The sequence below is a fragment of the Musca autumnalis genome, unplaced genomic scaffold, assembly GCF_047663935.1.
Source record: "Musca autumnalis isolate F117 unplaced genomic scaffold, ASM4766393v1 scaffold_5, whole genome shotgun sequence".
NCBI classification, from domain to species: domain Eukaryota; kingdom Metazoa; phylum Arthropoda; class Insecta; order Diptera; family Muscidae; genus Musca; species Musca autumnalis.
The window spans coordinates 152,262,759-152,282,629 of NW_027412088.1; the positions used below are offsets into that span (position 1 = coordinate 152,262,759).

General features: G+C 35.0%; 1 protein-coding gene across 1 annotated transcript; it reads left to right on the forward strand.

Annotated features, from left to right (window-relative positions):
• Positions 1-12,294: 12,294 nt before the first annotated feature.
• On the forward strand, positions 12,295-13,581 carry LOC141405988 (zinc carboxypeptidase A 1-like). The gene has a single exon (XM_073990956.1). The coding sequence runs from the start codon at positions 12,295-12,297 to the stop codon at positions 13,579-13,581; it is 1,287 nt and encodes a 428-aa protein (XP_073847057.1).
• Positions 13,582-19,871: the final 6,290 nt, after the last annotated feature.

Here is a 19,871-nt window from a genome sequence, read left to right on the forward strand (position 1 = left end):
ACCAGAACGAGTGAATCGATATAACACATCTTCGAACTTAAACTAAGTATGGAGAAAATATTACGAAAGCCAAATTTTGGACCGAATCGGCAGATCCGTTCGAGAGTTATCTTGCGCTCCAACCACTACACACGGTGTCATGAGGTTTTTATACCTTTCAGGCTATTTTCTCATGAAGTATGGACTTGCCCCTGATGAAACTTGCACCGTCGTATAGGGGACAGTGAATAGAAGTTGCTACAACAAAAATCAAAGCGATTCTAGAGCAGGTCCTAAACTGAACTTTTCCGACATTTTGTGTGGTAGGTACCCGAAGTTGTGGACCGATTGGGTAAATATTGGAACCTCATCTAAATCTTGTAGAAATTTCACGATGTGCAAAGTGTGGACCAAATTGGTTACTCCTTTAATATAATGTAATATTACGAATGCCAAATTTTGGACCAATTCGGTTCATCCATTCGAGAGTTATCGTGCGCACAAATTTTCCGAACATTTCCCAAGTTTTGTGGGGGAAGGAAGTTTGGACAAAATATTACGAATGCCAAATTTTGGACCAATTCGGTTCATCCATTCGAGAGTTATCATGCGCACCAGCCAGCCATACAGACAGACGGACGGACATTGCTAAATCGACTCCAAATTGTCTGAAACGGATATCGTTCAAACATACTTGGGGTCTAAAACCATTGTTTCGATGAGGCACATTTTGCCAATATGAAAGTGTATATACCCTCGTTAGCATAAATGCTGAGGGTATTAAAACATTAAAATGTTCAGACATTCCAGGTGTAGATTTACAAATCATGGTACTTTGCGGACATCGTCAACATTAGGGAATCTTTTGTCTTTATTTTTAATTTTGTTTTCATAGTAACGAGTGTGTGTGCTTGGGTTTTGTTTTGGGAAGTGTGGGTTATACTAATCATAACGTTCGTATAGCAATTCCTCACATAGGGTATTTAATGTGCGACAAAGAGTCACTCCATCCAGTTACATCTATAATCAACTGTGCTTCGCCGGAGTGAAGATTATTGCTTGAAACGACTGATAATCTAAAGTACATAGACTTCATATACCTAAAATACACTACACACCTTATGTTTAGGCTTAGGATAATCGAAGTATTCGTCAACTTTAATATTTCAAATAGACTTGAACTGTATAAGCATTTCTATTTGTTTATATGAATACTTATATAATTTTTCACAACTAAGAATGAATATTAATTTCCCCATTCACAGATACATATATTATGTACCTAGCATATCTGAATGTCAGTGTATGTCAATTGGGAATTGCTTTGCTAAATAGAAAAAAGGATATCCTTGCTGACAACGATAACAACTAAGCTATAACATCGACAACAAACTATTGAAGTAAATTGTCAATATGCCAGCAATCAACAAGTGTTTTTTGACATCTACTATGTCATAGTGATGTGGTGCGGTGATGACATCAACAACTTAACCAATACCACGCAATGCAATACAACACACTCGGTAGAACACATTGCGATCTGCCGGTTAAAATGGTTTTTATTTAACTTATACTCTTTCAATATCAACCCATCTAAGGTCGTTGTCCTCAAAGCAAACCGTTCAACTGTTCGCGCTGTCACATGAGAAATATCTATTGCCTGAGACAATGATGTTCGACTGCGGTATGTCTCTGTCGTCGTTTGATCTGATTTATCAAAGACATCAAAAAGAACAAATTTTCTAAATGGAATTTTTTATTTAATTAAAAATTGGATTTATTTATTAGTTATAACAATTTATTATATCGGCATCAAAGGAGCAATGGAAATACACTGCGGAGGAAAAAAAAAACGAGAAAACAAATAACGCCTAGGCTCCTTTTGTTATGGTTACTAAGAGGACTCGTGTTTATCCGTACTATGTACATATATATGTATGTATGTGTATGAGTACATATGTAGTTTTTATCCCTGTAGGAAATGTCAATAGTGAAACTATACCTCTCATGAACAAAGCAGTACTCTAGCGTCGATTCATGGCACAAATACTACAGTCACACATATTATTTTGTGCATCATTGATCTATACTGACTCACTACTGACATTGTCAACAGTACTACTGACAAACTGTAGACAACTCATGTAATTTCCTATAGACATTTTGTATGAATGTGTCATTCGAATGTGTTATTCTGATATTACTCATACGTTTTGGAACTAGTACAAGGAACTACGAACTAGATTGCCCAACTCTAGTCAATAGAGACATTGGAGGGTCATATGGAGACATTGGTACCAGATATTCACTACTAAGTTTTTTAGCCTGTTTGGAACTTTTTAGAGATTGAAAAGAACCTTCAATTTTGTTTAAATAGTATATTTTATTAAAGAAAAAGAAAAAACACATATAGAAATTGCTACAAAAAGTACAAATTGCATATTAAGGCTGTTTTATCTTTATAAAGGGATAAGACCAAGATTCCACATAAGCACACAATTAGTTTATAAATACAATGTTTTCAAGGCTGGTCAAACATTTTAAGATTTAAATAATAGCAACCCCTTTTCATTGTCATAAATATCATCGCCTTTTTTATTTTCTTGGCAATAAGACTTGGTGCGACTTGTTTGCTTAAAATATTTCCTCTGCTGCTGCACTTAAAGTTTTATCAGGCGATTCGCGATATAACATCTTGGAATTGAAAAGAATACACATGTATAAATAAACAAACAAAATGTCCATACATTTGCTTACCTATTACAGATGTATATATAAACATTGGAAAAATTTCGCAATAGATTTTTGCCATATAAAATAATCCTTTAACATTGTAACTCATTATTATGACGTGTCCAAATATCAGATGTAAGTTGCGTTCAGCATTTGTAGGGGAAGGGACAATATATTCGTCAAGCTCCACAATCTTCGCTAAATGTTTTACAAAATGTCTAATTGTCGAAGTTTCACCACAAATGTTGTCAGCCGCCTCAGAATTGGTATTTTGATATATGTAGAATTGTGTATTGTTTCATTTGTCTTTTACAATTTCTTTTGTTCATACTTCTTGTAAATAAAATTACACTGTGCAACACGAAAATTATTAACCATATTTTGACACCGCAGTGTGATAGAACACCAAAAATAAGAAGACACGTGTCTCGCCGTTTTTCTCTATCCCATCAACTTTCGCGGTTATAGGCCTCCAAAGGTTTGAGGCTTTGATGTAAAAAGGGTCATTTAGTCAGGACTATATCTTTCAAACCGTTAGGAAATTTGAATATATCTCAGAGGCATAGTTGTAGCTCTTGTCTTAAAGAACAAAATTTGTGAACACATATAACCCATCAAACTTCATCTGCAAGGTCAAAATCGCCATGGTCAAATTTCTTTTAAAATTTTTCTCAAGTTTTGTTATACAGCTACCAAACCAATCAAATTTGAAGCAAACAACCAACTACAAAAATGTGCCTCAGATCTCAATAAACATCTTTCTAGAATATACGAACCCTGAAGGAACAGGTCTTAATGGTCAAAATAGCAAAACAATTGCGATTTTTATCCTCTTTTCTAGGACTCTGCTCCATAGATATTAAACCGCTCAAAATTCAAGAAAACAATCAATCACAATAGCGTAGCAAAGGCATCAATAAACAACTTTCTGGAATATGCGAAATGTCTATGAACGGTTCTTAACGGTAAAAATAGCAAAAATGTTTTGAAAATATCCAATTTTTATACTTTTTTCTCGAACTCTGGTCCAAAGATACGCAACCGCCCAAAAATTAAGGATACATTCAACCACAAAAATGTACCTACGATTTCAATAAACAACTTTTTAGAACATATGAAGATTCTAGGAATGATTCTTCAAGCTCAAAATTCGATTATTTTAGATCATTCTTTCCTGTTCAGATCCGTAAATAACAAACCTTTCAAATTTCCTTGAGTTTTTAACAGTTTGTTATTTCCAAACCTGAGCAGGGGGAATGCTAAAAAATGTAAGTGTTCGTGAATTTCAGCCCTAAGAATCATTCCTAGAATCTTCATATGTTCTAAAAAGTTGTTTATTGAAATCTTAAAAAAAATTTGGAGGCCTATAACCGCGAAAGTTGATGAGATAGAGAAAAACGGCGAGACACGTGTCTTCTTATTTTTGGTGTTCTATCACACTGCGGTGTCAAAATATGGTTAATAAAACATGACTCAAAAAATTACACACAGTGTTATATACCTTAAGTATAATCACTCGTTAAATTCACGATATTTTATTGATTTTTCACAAAAACACTTTTTTCGCGAACCGCCAAAATTATTTTACACAAAACAATTAAGAGAATGAAGAAAAATAAGGAGATGCTTAGTTGGGCTATCAGCTGTCAACATAAAGAATGCTTCTTCTTATTAAGGAAAAGTATCAATTGTTGACAACATGTGGACAAATTATTGACTTTGTCACCATAATTGTAGACAAAGTGTTGACATGTCGACACATGACCCTATGCTTCCTACAGGGATGTTAGTGGAAAGTCTATGAGGTGGAATTTTATCTTGATTAACCACCATTGAGTTATTATATCATTGCATGTACACACATATGTATATAGCTATGTCATGCATGATATACTCAAAGACTCCAAGAACGGCTTATATACAATGTATTTACATACAAACATAAAAAGAAAGAAAAACTATTTATGTTAGTAAAGTAATTGTCAGCAGCGTTGCTTTCAGAAGGTTTTGGTGGGATGCTTTATTGCTAACAGTGTGTTCATTTATTAATTTTTTTGAGTCATGAAAAATTGCCCATATTCTGAAGAACAAAAAGAACTCACGTGGTCTGGCGGTTTTCCCATCACAGTTTCTATTTTCTCTACGACTACTATTTTATCTTGTGTCAATTTTTCATGCTAATATCTCTAAAACTAGACGAGTTACAGCTTATTTACTATTAGTTTCGCATAATTCAACACAAATGATTTTTGAGTTTATGAAGCGCTAAAACACTTCACTTGATCTTGCACAAAAATTTAGCACTGATATTTTAGTTTTTGTGTTATTTTAGTTTTTGTGTAATAATCCTTTTTAACTTGGGAAGTCAAATATCAATCGTCAACTTAAAACGTGTTTTTCTCGATGCTGGATTTTTTGAGATGTGTCTTTTTCACGACTCCCTTAAACTAACTGACTGGATTTCAGTCGTTGGATCGCATCCGAATGCTGTTAAAATGTAGGGAATGGAGTGCCTTTTTCACGACTCCGCTTAAACTGCATCAAAATATGACGTGAAAAAACTAGTCTACATTACACTACTTCCACTTTATTTTGCTGGGTATGATAGAGTGGTGGCTTGTTTTCTACTACACACACAAAGGAACACACAAATCGGCAAAAAATCCCAGTTGAAAATTGAATCTGCGATGACCATTTCATCAACGGTAAAATTTCAAAATTGTCTTTAAGCAAGACGAAGTCAACGAATTTGTCACTCTTCCATGTGCGATGTGTGACATTCTAAACGAAAATATCTTGCAATGTGCCTTGGTACAAGTTAATGTTCATTCTATCCTGCGTGACGACAACTTCGCTTACTTTGTCGCTCAACTTGCCGCGCACAAGTTTTGCGACATTTGTGTGAAAATGTCGTCGATGATCGCAAAGGGCTGTCGTCGAGCCGTCTTCAATGGATTGGGGACAGCTTTGAAGACACATAGCAGACAACTTCTAACCGGGATAAAACAACAAGTGAGCAAAGGCTATAGTCGGGACGTGGCCGACAATGTGATACCCTACACTACTACCCCTGTGCATAAGCTTTTCACTGGTAAACATTTGTTTTAGGGAATATAATCCGACTACCATTAAACATAATATGCGTCTTTCTCTCTTGGACACCCATAAGTAGAGTTTCTGGTCGGGAATTCCCGACCCGGGATTTCCCGGGAATTCTCGATTTTGTTCGAACGGGATTTCCCGGGAATTTTTTTTTGAAATTCCCGGGAATACGGGTATTTGTATTTTTCATATATAAGTCTTATCTAATTTGTCTTATAGTTATTTGATGTTAAAAATATAGTGGAATAGCGATTATTCATGCCCCGATAATTCGTAATTCCGGATAATTTGTAACAAATTTAGGGTCCATAGTAAAAATCGCGATAATTCGTGTAAAATACATACATTTTGGTCCTCTCAATAATTATTGTTTTTTTCTGGAATTCGAACTCTGAATAAACTCACTCAAATCTGAACTTTTTGGAGTCATTTCCTTGTTGTTCTAGTCCATATTTTTATTAATGGCATTCTTGAAGTATATTAATTTGCTAAGATATAAATTCTGTGATCGATTCGAATCGTTGTTTTCTCCAAAATTATTGTAAAAACTGTATAAAGTAAAAAAAATTTCCATATCATTGACCTAAAAAATAGAGTCGCACAGCAATGTTTGATGTGAAGGAAGCCTTTGCGAGGATGGTCGTGGAAAAGAACAATCTCCGCAAATTAGTCAGGAAGAATTGGTTGGCTTGACCAGCTGCCATATAAGATGTATTAGTACTTTCAAAATTTTGACGCATCGTCTTTAATATTGATCCAAAGATATAACTAATGATACAACTATAAATATAAGGAGTATTTATTTCCTTTATGTTTGCTCTCTGTCACGTCTATGCCCCACGAACTCGATTTCTCATAGTCCCGGGAATTCCCGGGTTCCCGGGAATGAGAAATTTTTATTCCCAATTTCCCGGGAATGGAAAAAAGTCGGGAATTCCCAAACTATATTGCCTAGACAAAAAGGTAGAAGTGCACTTAATACCCCACAAAGCTTCAAGATTGTTATACAGGTGAGGGGAAAACAATACACCTTCAACAAGTTACAACATCTTATTACCAGAAGCAATTCAAGAAATTTGTAACAAATTTAGGGTCCATAGTAAAAATCGCGATAATTCGTGTAAAATACATACATTTTGGTCCTCTCAATAATTATTGTTTTTTTCTGGAATTCGAAGTCTGAATAAACTCACTCAAATCTGAACTTTTTGGAGTCATTTCCTTGTTGTTCTAGTCCATATTTTTATTAATGGCATTCTTGAAGTATATTAATTTGCTAAGATATAAATTCTGTGATCGATTCGAATCGTTGTTTTCTCCAAAATTATTGTAAAAACTGTATAAAGTAAAAAAAATTCCCATATCATTGACCTAAAAAATAGAGTCGCACAGCAATGTTTGATGTGAAGGAAGCCTTTGCGAGGATGGTCGTGGAAAAGAACAATCTCCGCAAATTAGTCAGGAAGAATTGGTTGGCTTGACCAGCTGCCATATAAGATGTATTAGTACTTTCAAAATTTTGACGCATCGTCTTTAATATTGATCCAAAGATATAACTAATGATACAACTATAAATATAAGGAGTATTTATTTCCTTTATGTTTGCTCTCTGTCACGTCTATGCCCCACGAACTCGATTTCTCATAGTCCCGGGAATTCCCGGGTTCCCGGGAATGAGAAATTTTTATTCCCAATTTCCCGGGAATGGAAAAAAGTCGGGAATTCCCAAACTATATTGCCTAGACAAAAAGGTAGAAGTGCACTTAATACCCCACAAAGCTTCAAGATTGTTATACAGGTGAGGGGAAAACAATACACCTTCAACAAGTTACAACATCTTATTACCAGAAGCAATTCAAGAAATTTGTAACAAATTTAGGGTCCATAGTAAAAATCGCGATAATTCGTGTAAAATACATACATTTTGGTCCTCTCAATAATTATTGTTTTTTTCTGGAATTCGAAGTCTGAATAAACTCACTCAAATCTGAACTTTTTGGAGTCATTTCCTTGTTGTTCTAGTCCATATTTTTATTAATGGCATTCTTGAAGTATATTAATTTGCTAAGATATAAATTCTGTGATCGATTCGAATCGTTGTTTTCTCCAAAATTATTGTAAAAACTGTATAAAGTAAAAAAAATTCCCATATCATTGACCTAAAAAATAGAGTCGCACAGTAATGTTTGATGTGAAGGAAGCCTTTGCGAGGATGGTCGTGGAAAAGAACAATCTCCGCAAATTAGTCAGGAAGAATTGGTTGGCTTGACCAGCTGCCATATAAGATGTATTAGTACTTTCAAAATTTTGACGCATCGTCTTTAATATTGATCCAAAGATATAACTAATGATACAACTATAAATATAAGGAGTATTTATTTCCTTTATGTTTGCTCTCTGTCACGTCTATGCCCCACGAACTCGATTTCTCATAGTCCCGGGAATTCCCGGGTTCCCGGGAATGAGAAATTTTTATTCCCGATTTCCCGGGAATGGAAAAAAGTCGGGAATTCCCAAACTATACCCATAAGCAACCAAAATTTCGTGACCATCCGATCAAAATTTCGACCTGTAGCGTGATTGCAAAAACTGGAAGAATTGGATGCATTACCGACCATTGTGGTATCTCCCTTGTTTGGCCACCTTCGCCAACCTACTTTACACCAATGTAAAGGAAATATCTTCTTCTTCTTCCATTGACAGGCTTTGCCGTTGGAATACCCCTACTAGAAGCCGCTATATTCACAAAGAATAAAACTTTGAATTTGTCTCCACATGAGTTTTTCCCATTCCGACCACTAAATATTATCCGACTATCACCAAAATCAATAGGCTTCTTCCTCTGTTGGCCCCCATCAAACCCCAACATTTCGTGTCCATCCGACCAAAATTCCAACCTATTGCATGATTAAAAAAATGGAAAAATTGGATATATTACTGACTTTTGCGATATCTCGGTTGTTTGCCCACTTACGCCAACATACTTCGCATCAACAAGTAAGAAAAGGCTATAGTCGGACGGGGCTGACCATGTGATACCCTACACCACAACCTGTAGGAATTTATTTTGTGCTACCGCCTTGCACGTTGAATGTCCGGATTTGATTCCCAGGCCTGGCCAGATCAATATTTCAACGGTGGCAAAATACCCCTTAGTAATGTTGGCGATATTTCCTGATTATTTCAGTCATGAAAATCGTCTCTACAAGTGGCAACTTAGGACACGCTTTCGGGTAAAAACTAGGCCACATAAAAATAACTTAATATGAATCCATTGATATAAGAGAGTCCTCCCTTGTCCCTACTTCGATGTTTGTGGAACAATTATATAAATTATACATTTCTAAAAAATATTCGAAATTTAGAAAATTCACATTCATTAGCCCCTCTTGCTACATCTTCAAATTGTCTTTGAATATAAGGTTCCTTTTTGGAATACACCTAAAATAAATAAAAATATATATATAATGCAATTCGCTATATCTCTGATATTTGATATTTGGGAAAATTGTGAGTTTATTGAAGATTTATCTAAAAATTGTGCACTTGTACCTCAAATATGCTTGATAATGCAGTTTTGTGCTTTTGATGATATACTCTCAGCCTCTGACCAAAAAAAGAAACAAACACAATAATTACGCCGTATAAAAATATATTGATTTTCTATCACGAGTTTTCTTCAAAATACGCGGAATCTGTAGGTATCGTAATACGAGTATGGGGCTATACCAAATCAATTTTAGAGAACTAACTTCTGATTTTTAAAAAAACTGAGAATTAGTTTTCGGATTTGTAATTTTAGTTGGAGCCGGCAGGGGTTTTTGGAACTTTTGTACCATTATCTCAGGAAGTACGGACTTACCCCGGAAAAATTGTACCGTTGCAATAGGGACCATGAAAAGAACCTTCCTCAAAAAATTTAAATATACGATACGAGTCCTCAAACTGCACTTTTCCCAAATTTTGTATGGGAATACTCGAATAGTCCATATTCCAACCTGATACATGACTGGATGAAATAATACGATGTGCAATGTTTGGACCAATCAGAAAATCCCCTTGAGAGCTATCTTGCGGATTTGAAATTTCGGCTATATTCTCAGAAAGTATGGACTTACAATTGCAATCGTAGAGGTGGCCGCAAAGACAATCTGCTGAAAAGAAATTCAAAACTGTTCGAGAGGACTCTTAAATTTCACTTTTTCGAATTCTGTGTGGGAGGTACCCCAATGTGTGGACAGACATTGTCTTAACCGATCTATATCTGGAAGGAATAATAATATATGGAAAGTGTGGGCCAAATCGATTGCTCACTTCGCCGTTTATCATTCACACAATTTCTCGAAAAAAATTTTGAAATTTTGTGGGGGAGGAGTATATAGCCTATATTCGAACTTAAGCTAAGTTTGGGCAAAATATTACGAAGTATAAAATTTGGTTCGAATCGGTAGATCAGTTCGAGAGTTATCGTGCACATTGGACAATTGAACTGAAAATTTGTATCATGGGAGGAAATTGTGGTTATCCACACAAAACCCATAATATATTAGGCTGTAGCCCATTATCTAGAAGACACGTTATTGCAATTTGTATCAGGGGGAAAGGTCAGTAGTTATTTTTCCATATGTAGGCTACTTTGCCGGTATATACCAAAAATTAAATTTGTATATTTTTCTTACAAAAGTAATGGTCTATTTCACCCGTTAAATAATATCAGATCATCATGCAAAATTATAGGCATTTTCTTTAACCTAAACTCTTACCTCGTGCAAAATTTCGTGATTATTCAGCTATAATTGCGACCAATTGAGCTATAATAGCGTGTTTATGATTACACTACAAACAAAAAACTGGACATATTAGGCTCTAACTCCGTTATCTGATCACGTACGTCAACATAATTCAATGGAAAGGTCAAGAGATCGTCTTCCAAATATAACTCACGAGGAAGGAATGTGTCTTTCAGGAACAAAGATATAAACTGTATAGTAAATTTTCACAATTTTCACACAAAAGTTGTGGTCCATTTAACCCTCTAAATATTATCTGATCGCCATCTCAAATTGCAAGCTTCTTCTTTGCCATACACTCTTACTTTATTTAAAATTCCGCGTTAATCGGACTATTATTGCGACCTACAGAGCCGCTACAAAATCGGATAAAAATTATTTTTTTGGTTCATTTCACCCGCTAAATATTTCACAATCATCACCAATTAAAATATCGATCTATTCTGATGTGAAACCGACCTCCATACCAAATTTCGTGACGATCGGTCCATAATTGCGGCCTGGAGTTTGATTACAATTTATAATGGACAGACGGACACACGGACGGACGTACGCACATCTCAAAATCGCTTTATCTCGCCGAGATATGACGATTGGTATACCACATTGGGGGTCTCCGACGAATATTTCGCGGTGTTACATGAATTTTTTCCCAAAACAAACTTATAATAGGGTATAATATAAAGGAGATTTCTTCTTCCATTGACGGGCTTTCCTTTTGGAATACTCCTACCAGAAGCGGAGATATTCGCATAAGAAAAAAAACGTTGACTTTTCTCCACATAAGTTTTCTCCTTATTCCGACTCCCTTGCGCGGCCCTCATCAACTCCCAAAATTTGGTGACGATCCGATCAAAATTACGACCTGTAGAATGATTACAAAGTTTAGATGGACAGACGGACGGCCGGAAGGACGGAAGGACACACATAGCCAGATCGACTCAGCTCGTCGCGGCATTCATTTTGGTCTACGACCATTATTTCGATGTGATACAAACTTTTTGGCCAAAACCAACTTATAATACCCTTCCCACATAGTGGTGTAGGGTATAAAAAGTGGAGAGTAAACTTCTTGTGAAACTCTTTATCTTCCAGTGCTCTCACTCTCGAGTAAAATCGATCAAATCGGAGCTCTGATCACATGGCCAGTTAATGCCATATTATCATAATTGAGATTTCCCAATTAAAAATAAAATGTGTTACTCATCATTTTTGTCAAATCAGTGATTTTATGAATTTGTATAAACAAGGAGAATTTAGATAATAATATCAGAATTTCGACCCATAATCTATTCTCTTCATTAATTGATTAGCACTGATTGATCAAAGTAATCGGAAATTATATGAAGTTCAATATAATAAAGTGATTTGTGACTCAAAGTAGTTAAACAGTTGATAAGAACTTCCTCAGTGAGTAAACAAATAAATAACGACACAGATACGTATGCATATCAAGAAATAATCAATTAAAAAAGTGTTTCAAATCTGAACAAGTTTGGAAATTTTTCAATAAACAAATATTTACAACCTAAACAAAGTAAGCTTAACGCCGCTTGTACATGTAGATATTTGGGAGAAAATCGTCTTATCTAGGCCAGTAGCCTGACCATGGTAAAAGCTCTTGGTATAATGATTAGCAGAGGCTATATAAAGAAAATTTGCTAATGCCAGAAAACATTTACCACTCAACATGTCTAACATTAAATTCATTATAGGCTTTTGCCTATTGCTGATAGCAGCATTGGAGAGTGCTGGAGAACGTGCCCGTTACGATAATTACCGCGTGTATAAAGTAATCCCCTCAAGTGAAGCTGAATTGGAGGTGCTAAAACATTTAGAAAGTGCAAGTGATTCAGTGATTTTCCTAAATGGCGTCCACTGGACACACAAAGCTCTCAAAGTTGTTGTGGCACCCCATAAAGTTCCTGACTTTTTAGAAATACTTGGGACCAACGAAATCGAATATGAACTATTGGAAACTAATCTGCAAACGCGTTTGGATGCCAATATCGCCGAAGTAGCAAAACCCAATCCCATGGAACGTGCCATCTATTACGATTGGACCCGATATTATGAATTAGATTACACCTATAGATGGTTACAAGAATTGGCCGTGGAATATCCCAGTGTGGTAACATTAATCGAAGGAGGAAAATCCTATCAAGGCCGTTCGATTTTGGGTGTTAAAATTTCCAAAACAAAAAGTGAAAAGCCTGGAATCTTCATTGAGGCTGGTATTCATGCTCGTGAATGGATAGCAGGTGCCACTGCAACATATATCATCAATCAATTGTTGACCTCGAAGGAAGAAAGTGTTAAGCAATTAGCTGAGAACTACAATTGGTACATCTTCCCCCATGTTAATCCCGATGGTTTTGTCTACACTCACACCACCGATCGTTTGTGGCGTAAGACCCGTACGCCCTATGGTAGCTGTTTTGGTGCTGATGCCAATCGTAATTGGGGTTTCCAGTGGAATACTGTTGGTTCCAGCAACAGTGCTTGTTCAGATACCTATGCTGGGCCATCGGCATTTTCTGAAATTGAGACACGTTCCCTTTCGGAATACATTAAGAGTTTGGAAGGCAAAATATCCCTATACATATCTTTCCATTCGTATTCCCAATATATTCTCTACCCTTACGGCCACACCTCAACGCTACCCTCCAATCATGAAGATTTTAAGCAAGTATACGATGTCAGTGTTGCTGCCATGAAACAAAGGTATGGTACTGTTTATACTGGAGGTAACATTTACGATGCCATTTATCCTGCTTCTGGCGGTAGTATTGATTGGGCTTATGAAAATGTTGGTACCAAAATGGCCTTCTGTTATGAATTGCGTCCAGCAGATAATCAACCATGGGTTGGTTTCGAATTGCCAGCTAGCCAAATATTGCCAACTGGTGAAGAAACATTGGATTCCATTACGGCCATGGTTAATGAGGTTGAAAATCTAGGTTATTTTAGGAATTAAGAGAAAATTTTAGTTGTAAGGTAGTTTTAAAAATCGAATGGAAAACAAATAAAAAAACAAAATTAAAAATGAACAAAAAAAAACAACAAAGAATCCGATAACAAATCTTTTATTTATCTTTATTGATTAGCAATGATAATTGGAAATTTATTACCTGCTTGGATTTAAACAAATGGTAAAAACAATCAAAATGAGTCGGCAAAAAATAATATGACGAGAATGGCACTCAATCTTTTTTGAATTGAAGGTGAGCTTTCATTGTCACCAAAAAAACAAAATTTAAGTGGGGGTACCAAAATACAAAGTGTTTTCCCCCGATTTTATTTCGGTGATATAAGTTACCATCATCAAATACTCCGAATCTCAAATTCCGCTGGTATGTGTCTTGTCTTTATGTCTTTATTCAGTTCCTGGACGTGAGAGATCAACTTAAAACTTGAGATTGTGGTACACAGCACTCGTAACCCCGTTCGGTAGTCTTCGAAGATCCCTAGGCAAGTCTTTGACAATTCTCTACCAATCTCTTTACATCTCATATACATTTACCGGAAAGGAAATCCAAACGGAAGTCACAAAAAGATTAACTGGTACCCTCTGCTCAAAGAAAAGGAGACATGATAGATTCATACAAGAACATCCTGTCCTTTGTTTAGTCAGCCGCCTGGCCATTCTTCCTGAGCGGCTCACAATGGAGAATCCATCATAAGAAATTTTCTCGAATCCTTTTGAAATTGTTACCATACCCAGCAAAGATTTGTAAGCAGAGTTAATGTTGATGTACATGCATTTATTTAAGCAACCCTTGACGTTCGCACGCGTGTTTATTGCTAAAAATCAGAAGTTCGTGTGCTCAAAACCAGCAAAGAGCAAGATAAAAGAAAAATAAAAAAATAACCTCGAGCTTAATTAATTAACTTCCAAATAAAAATTCAAAGATCAAAAAAATTCCAAATAAAATACACAAAAAGAAAAACAAGTAAGAAAAACGTTAAGTTCGGCAGGGCCGAACTTTTTATACCCTCCACCACGAATTGTATTGAAGTGAATAAGAACAATTAGTCTCATTTCGTTTATGAAAGTACAAAGCTCATCCTCTTATTGCAGGAGTAGTATATCCCCAAGAGCTCATATGGGGCTACGATGACGCCCAAACATGGACCAATATTTACAATTTTCCGATTTGAGCTTCTGAACTGCTGGCAATACTAAATTACAGCAATCTCGGTTCGAAAATTTAACAAAAAAACTCAAAATACATAAAATTGGGCAATACCGGCTAGACTTAAACCTGGATATATTTATACGGACAGTTTTTTTGTAAGTTTTCTATCTTTCGGGAACACAACAATCCAATTAATGACCAATTCGGTAGACTAAAATGTGACTAAAATCTTCAAAAAACCTTAAATTGTGGCTCCGCTTATGTGGCGGCTATACCAAAACATGAACATAAGGGTTAGGACTTTTTTACAACCTCTTATTCCTGTATCATATTTTAATGAGTTTTTACCTAAGATTAGATAAAATCTTAATTATAAGGTGATTCGACGAAAAATACCTTACACAGAAAAAGTTTTTAAAGTTTTCATATATTAGCTTTTTTGAAAAATTATTGGAGTCACTTTATATAACTTATATAACTCAAAACAAACTTCAAAGCGTTACGGCATAACGAAAATGACATAAGCTTTTGTTTCTCACTAACTTTATCGCCATATCTTTACATATATCGACACCTCCAAATAATAGTATGCTAAGTCTAAAAAGTGAGTTTTGCAGGAGAAGCTCTCAAAGTTTTGAATTTTTTTTTACCTTCAGTACTATGCTAAGTCCATATTTGTTTATAACTTCTGTTCGGACCGATCATTACCAAAATTAGACAGAATTTAAGTTAAAGGACGTTCGACACCTCCAAATAATAGTTTGCTTATTCTGAAAAGCGAGTTTTGCAAGACAAGCTCTAAAAGTTTGGAAATTTCTTTGACCTTCAGTACTATGCTAAGTAAATATTTGTTTATAACTTCTGTTCGGATTGTCCGATCATTACCAAAATTTTACAGAATTTAAGTTAAAGGACGTTAAATATAAAAATGTAAAGAACTTGAAAACATGCTAAGTCGACTTAGCATACTATTATTTGGAGGCGTCGATATGTATATCATTTTATATGATATATAACTTTATTCCATATATCATATCAAGTGAAAGTGGTTTGTGTGTGACCATTTTCAATATTTAAATGCAATAAAAGTATTTTAGTTATTAATAGGCAAAAGATCATTCATTCGTACAACAGGAAATATTTGTTTGAGGAAAAAAGTTTTTTCAATTCATAGTATTTTTTTCAAAAAAAATTCAAAGTGGCTTGTGCATGACCTTTTATGGAAAGCGAAGACTAAATATCAAATTTCAGTTATTCCGGTTGAATAATGTGGCTAAAACTTTAAAAAATCGGAGGGTACCGTCCTACAGGGGCTATATGAAGTACTATTTTATGGGGGGGGGGGCTATATGAAGGCGTGGACCTATATCGACAAGTTTCAGGTGGATAGTTTTATACCCCCACGGAGACTAAATACCAAATTTCAGTCATTTCGGTGGGATATTGAGGCCACAATCTTCAAAATACGGAAAAACGGGAGGTACTGTTCTATGCGAGCTATATGAAGGCGTGGTCCTATACCGACAAATTTCAGGTGAACAGTTTTACAACCCCAACAAAGATTTAATACCAAATTTCAGCTATTTCGGTGGGTTATTGGGCCTTCAAAATACTGAAAATCGGGAGATACTGTTCTATGGGCGCTATATGAAGGCGTGGACCTACACCGACAAATTTCAGGTTGAAAGTTTTATAACCCCATCGATGACTTACTACAAAATTTCAGTCATTTGGGTAGGATATTGAGGACACAACCTTCAAAATATCGAAAATCGGGTGATGGGTGACTATGATAAACAGTATTTTAAATCTAGTGTTGGGTAGCCTAATTCCCTTAAAAATCTGTGTTGGATGTTCGTTTCCTCTAAAGGAATTAGTTCATTAGCCTTCTGGGAGCATGTAATGTATTCCAAGGCTATTTTACCTAGAAATGTTTAAAATATTTAAAGTATGTATTAGGATTAATAGCTTAGTTTTTAGATTCTCTAACTCAAATCGGAAACATTAAAAATTATGAATGAAAAGTTTAAATAAAAGTTGACAGCGCTTTTGTACTAGGTAGAACTTAACGATTACTTTTTGGTCGCCACCTTACTGAAAACTATCGTTAAATACCAAAGTTATAAGCATTTTAATTTGATCGATTTTTTCGGTAAAGCAAAAATGAGTTAGAGAATAGCACTACTTGTATAGAAATATCAATAAATTATTACAAAAATATGAGTCCTTTTATTTTCATTCTTTGATATATAAAATTACCGGCAACTCGTAATTACGCATCCAATAGATTCAAATTCTATATTGTCCTATTCCAAGATTATAACATTAATATGAAACAATAAATTTTTTTGGTTTCGCCGACGAGATAAAGTCAACTGCTGATGTCCATAGATATGGCTAAAATATATTCACCATAATGAGATGAGTGCATTCGAATTTCGAAGTTATATCTCAAGTCGTAAGAGTCTCGTGTTCCATGAAATCTGAATATCAATATCCGTACATGGGCTACGAAGTTTATATCCTTAAAAAAAGTATGAATAAATATACACCAATAGTAGAGAAATTTCACCTAAATTGCGCTGGAGGAGTAAAATTAAGAAGTAAATTTGTAGCCAGGATAGCTGCTCCCAGTCTAAAAATGGTCGCACCCCGGACATGAAACATGTGGTGTCCGGATTATCGAGACTATACTGTATTTATCTTATTTCACTATTTTTATTACAAAAGCAATTTCCCATATTTCTCAGTTTTTTCATACGCCTCTGTTCTGAAAGCCCTTTTTAACAACAAGATAACATTTATCATTATTTGTTTATTTCAGTTATCATGAAACTTCCTTACTACCAACAAGTGTTCTTTCTTTTAATTTTTTTTACTCAGCACGAACAATACCCTACAGATATCGTCATAAAATGTTGATACTTTTTGTTTCGTTGGACTATACCTTTTGGGCGCAATATATAAACAACTTCATTTCATATTCATAACTGGAATTGTTAAAGGAAGCTGCCATCAATGTTTTACAGGTATCAATGCGATTTTCAACAGTTTGTCAATGATATATAGAATCTGATCGAGTTGGAATGTTCAACATCAACATTTCCAATCAAGGAGGAAGAATTTATTTCATTTTTATGCCGCAGGGCGAATATGATTGCATCACTGAAGCCCTGTGTACCGGAGTAGAGTAAATTGTTTGTTGTTGTACCAGGTTGATGCAGTTTCTCCCACATTTTGTTTCAACTGTTTTTGCCACAGCATATCCTTGGAAAGGACATTCCAACATTCATAGCTAAAGTCATATTAGAGGAACAAAAGACCACCACCACAACCAAAAAGGGGTTGACTAAAGGGCTGACCAGGAAGCTAGCTTGGCAAGAGGATAGTAAAACTAAAAGCAAAACCAAGCAAGAAAAAAAGAATTATTGCTGTCAATAAGTTGCACTCCTTCGCCAAGGATGCCTGACTGGCCACCATGTATGGAGATGTGGTGGCTGTTTATTGTGTCCTTTGTTTGTGGCGATATAGTAAACAAAAAAACTAGCTAGCCATTGAAATCTATGTATTGGGGTGTTCGAAACAAGATCTATAGGTAAATATTAGGTTTAGAGTTTGCTGCTGTTGACTTTTATTTCCATGTGTGGTTCTATTGCCTTTTCAGAAGAGCAATTTGTTTATGGGTTTTTCATAGAACCATGAATCAATTGTTAAGAGAAATATATGAGAATATATTTTATTTCAAAATACATTTTACTTAATTAAGCTAATAAATCACATAAGGTTTATTTCTTGCTAAAACATCTTTATTATCGTTACAATGCTCTCTTCTTCGTTTCTGTTTTAAGTGCTAAATTTTGTCTTTTTCGAATTGCCAATGCATTGGGGCAAGGCAATATTTTGTGATATTAGTTGTCTTTGCTATTGGAATGAAAAAAAATATTATATGTTAAGTATTATATTTTTATGTCAATTATATGGCGTCATCTGCAGCAGTCAGGCAGTGAGACCAGTGAAATCGGTGATAGCAAAGCCATGTAAAACTAACATTTTTCAATCTTTATCGCTGCTGGTCTTTATGTGGATCAATACTTCTGTGAATTTGGTCCTGGAAACTACTACCCGACTTTATTGTTTTCCTGGGAAAATGGAAATGAAAAATTCTCAGTGCCGGGATTATTTAAATTTCGTATTTGATGAATTATTGATAATTGTTTTACAAAAAAGTTCAGTTAAAATATTTATATAAATCCTTAAAGCTATTATTCGTATGATTGATTTTATCCCCCCCAATCAAAAAACGTATATCTACCGAGAGCACTTGCCCACACACATACATACAAAACACACTATTAACCGAAATGTTGATATAAAATTTTAAAGCTGTGACATTTATTACAAATTGAAATCTTGTCTCAATAGCTTTAGCACAAACACACACACTTGCAACCCCACTACAAACTAATCGACTCTAGTTTTTTCGTTGCAGAATAAAGTTCATAAAAATGAATGTGACACAATTTGATTTTACCGGAAATATCCTTTGCCAATTAAAACAAAAAAAAAACGAGAAGTTGGTAACTGCAAACATTTAAACAAATCTCTGCACAAATCTATAACAATTTTGGCAGTGGTAAATTTTATGTGAATAGCTCGGTAGGATTATTGGTTATCAAACGAGTTGTTTTTTCTGTGGTTCACTGATTCTATTTTCTTTAGGAGATTTTTATTTTAATTAAAAAATTTCCATTTTCTATGACTGGCTTTTATTTCAGCAATTACAAAAATGTTCTGTTATTGTGGTGTAAACAAAAACAAAATGCAAATGTAAATTGTAAATATGCATGTTTCAACGAGAAATAATAATAAAATAAAATAGACTTCGCAGCCTCAAAAATCTTGATAGCAGTACCAGATTTAGGCACCTCGACATGCATAAGCGCACCTGGCTGTCTTCAGACCAAAAAAAAAAAAAAACAAGAAATCAAATTGATAACGTTGTGATAGATGGAATAGATTTATCGAGCGTATTGGATGAACGATCGTTCGGAAGAGCAAACATATACTCGGACTATCACCATGTTGAACCAAAGGAACGTAGCCGATTAAACGTAACAAATAAAGTACG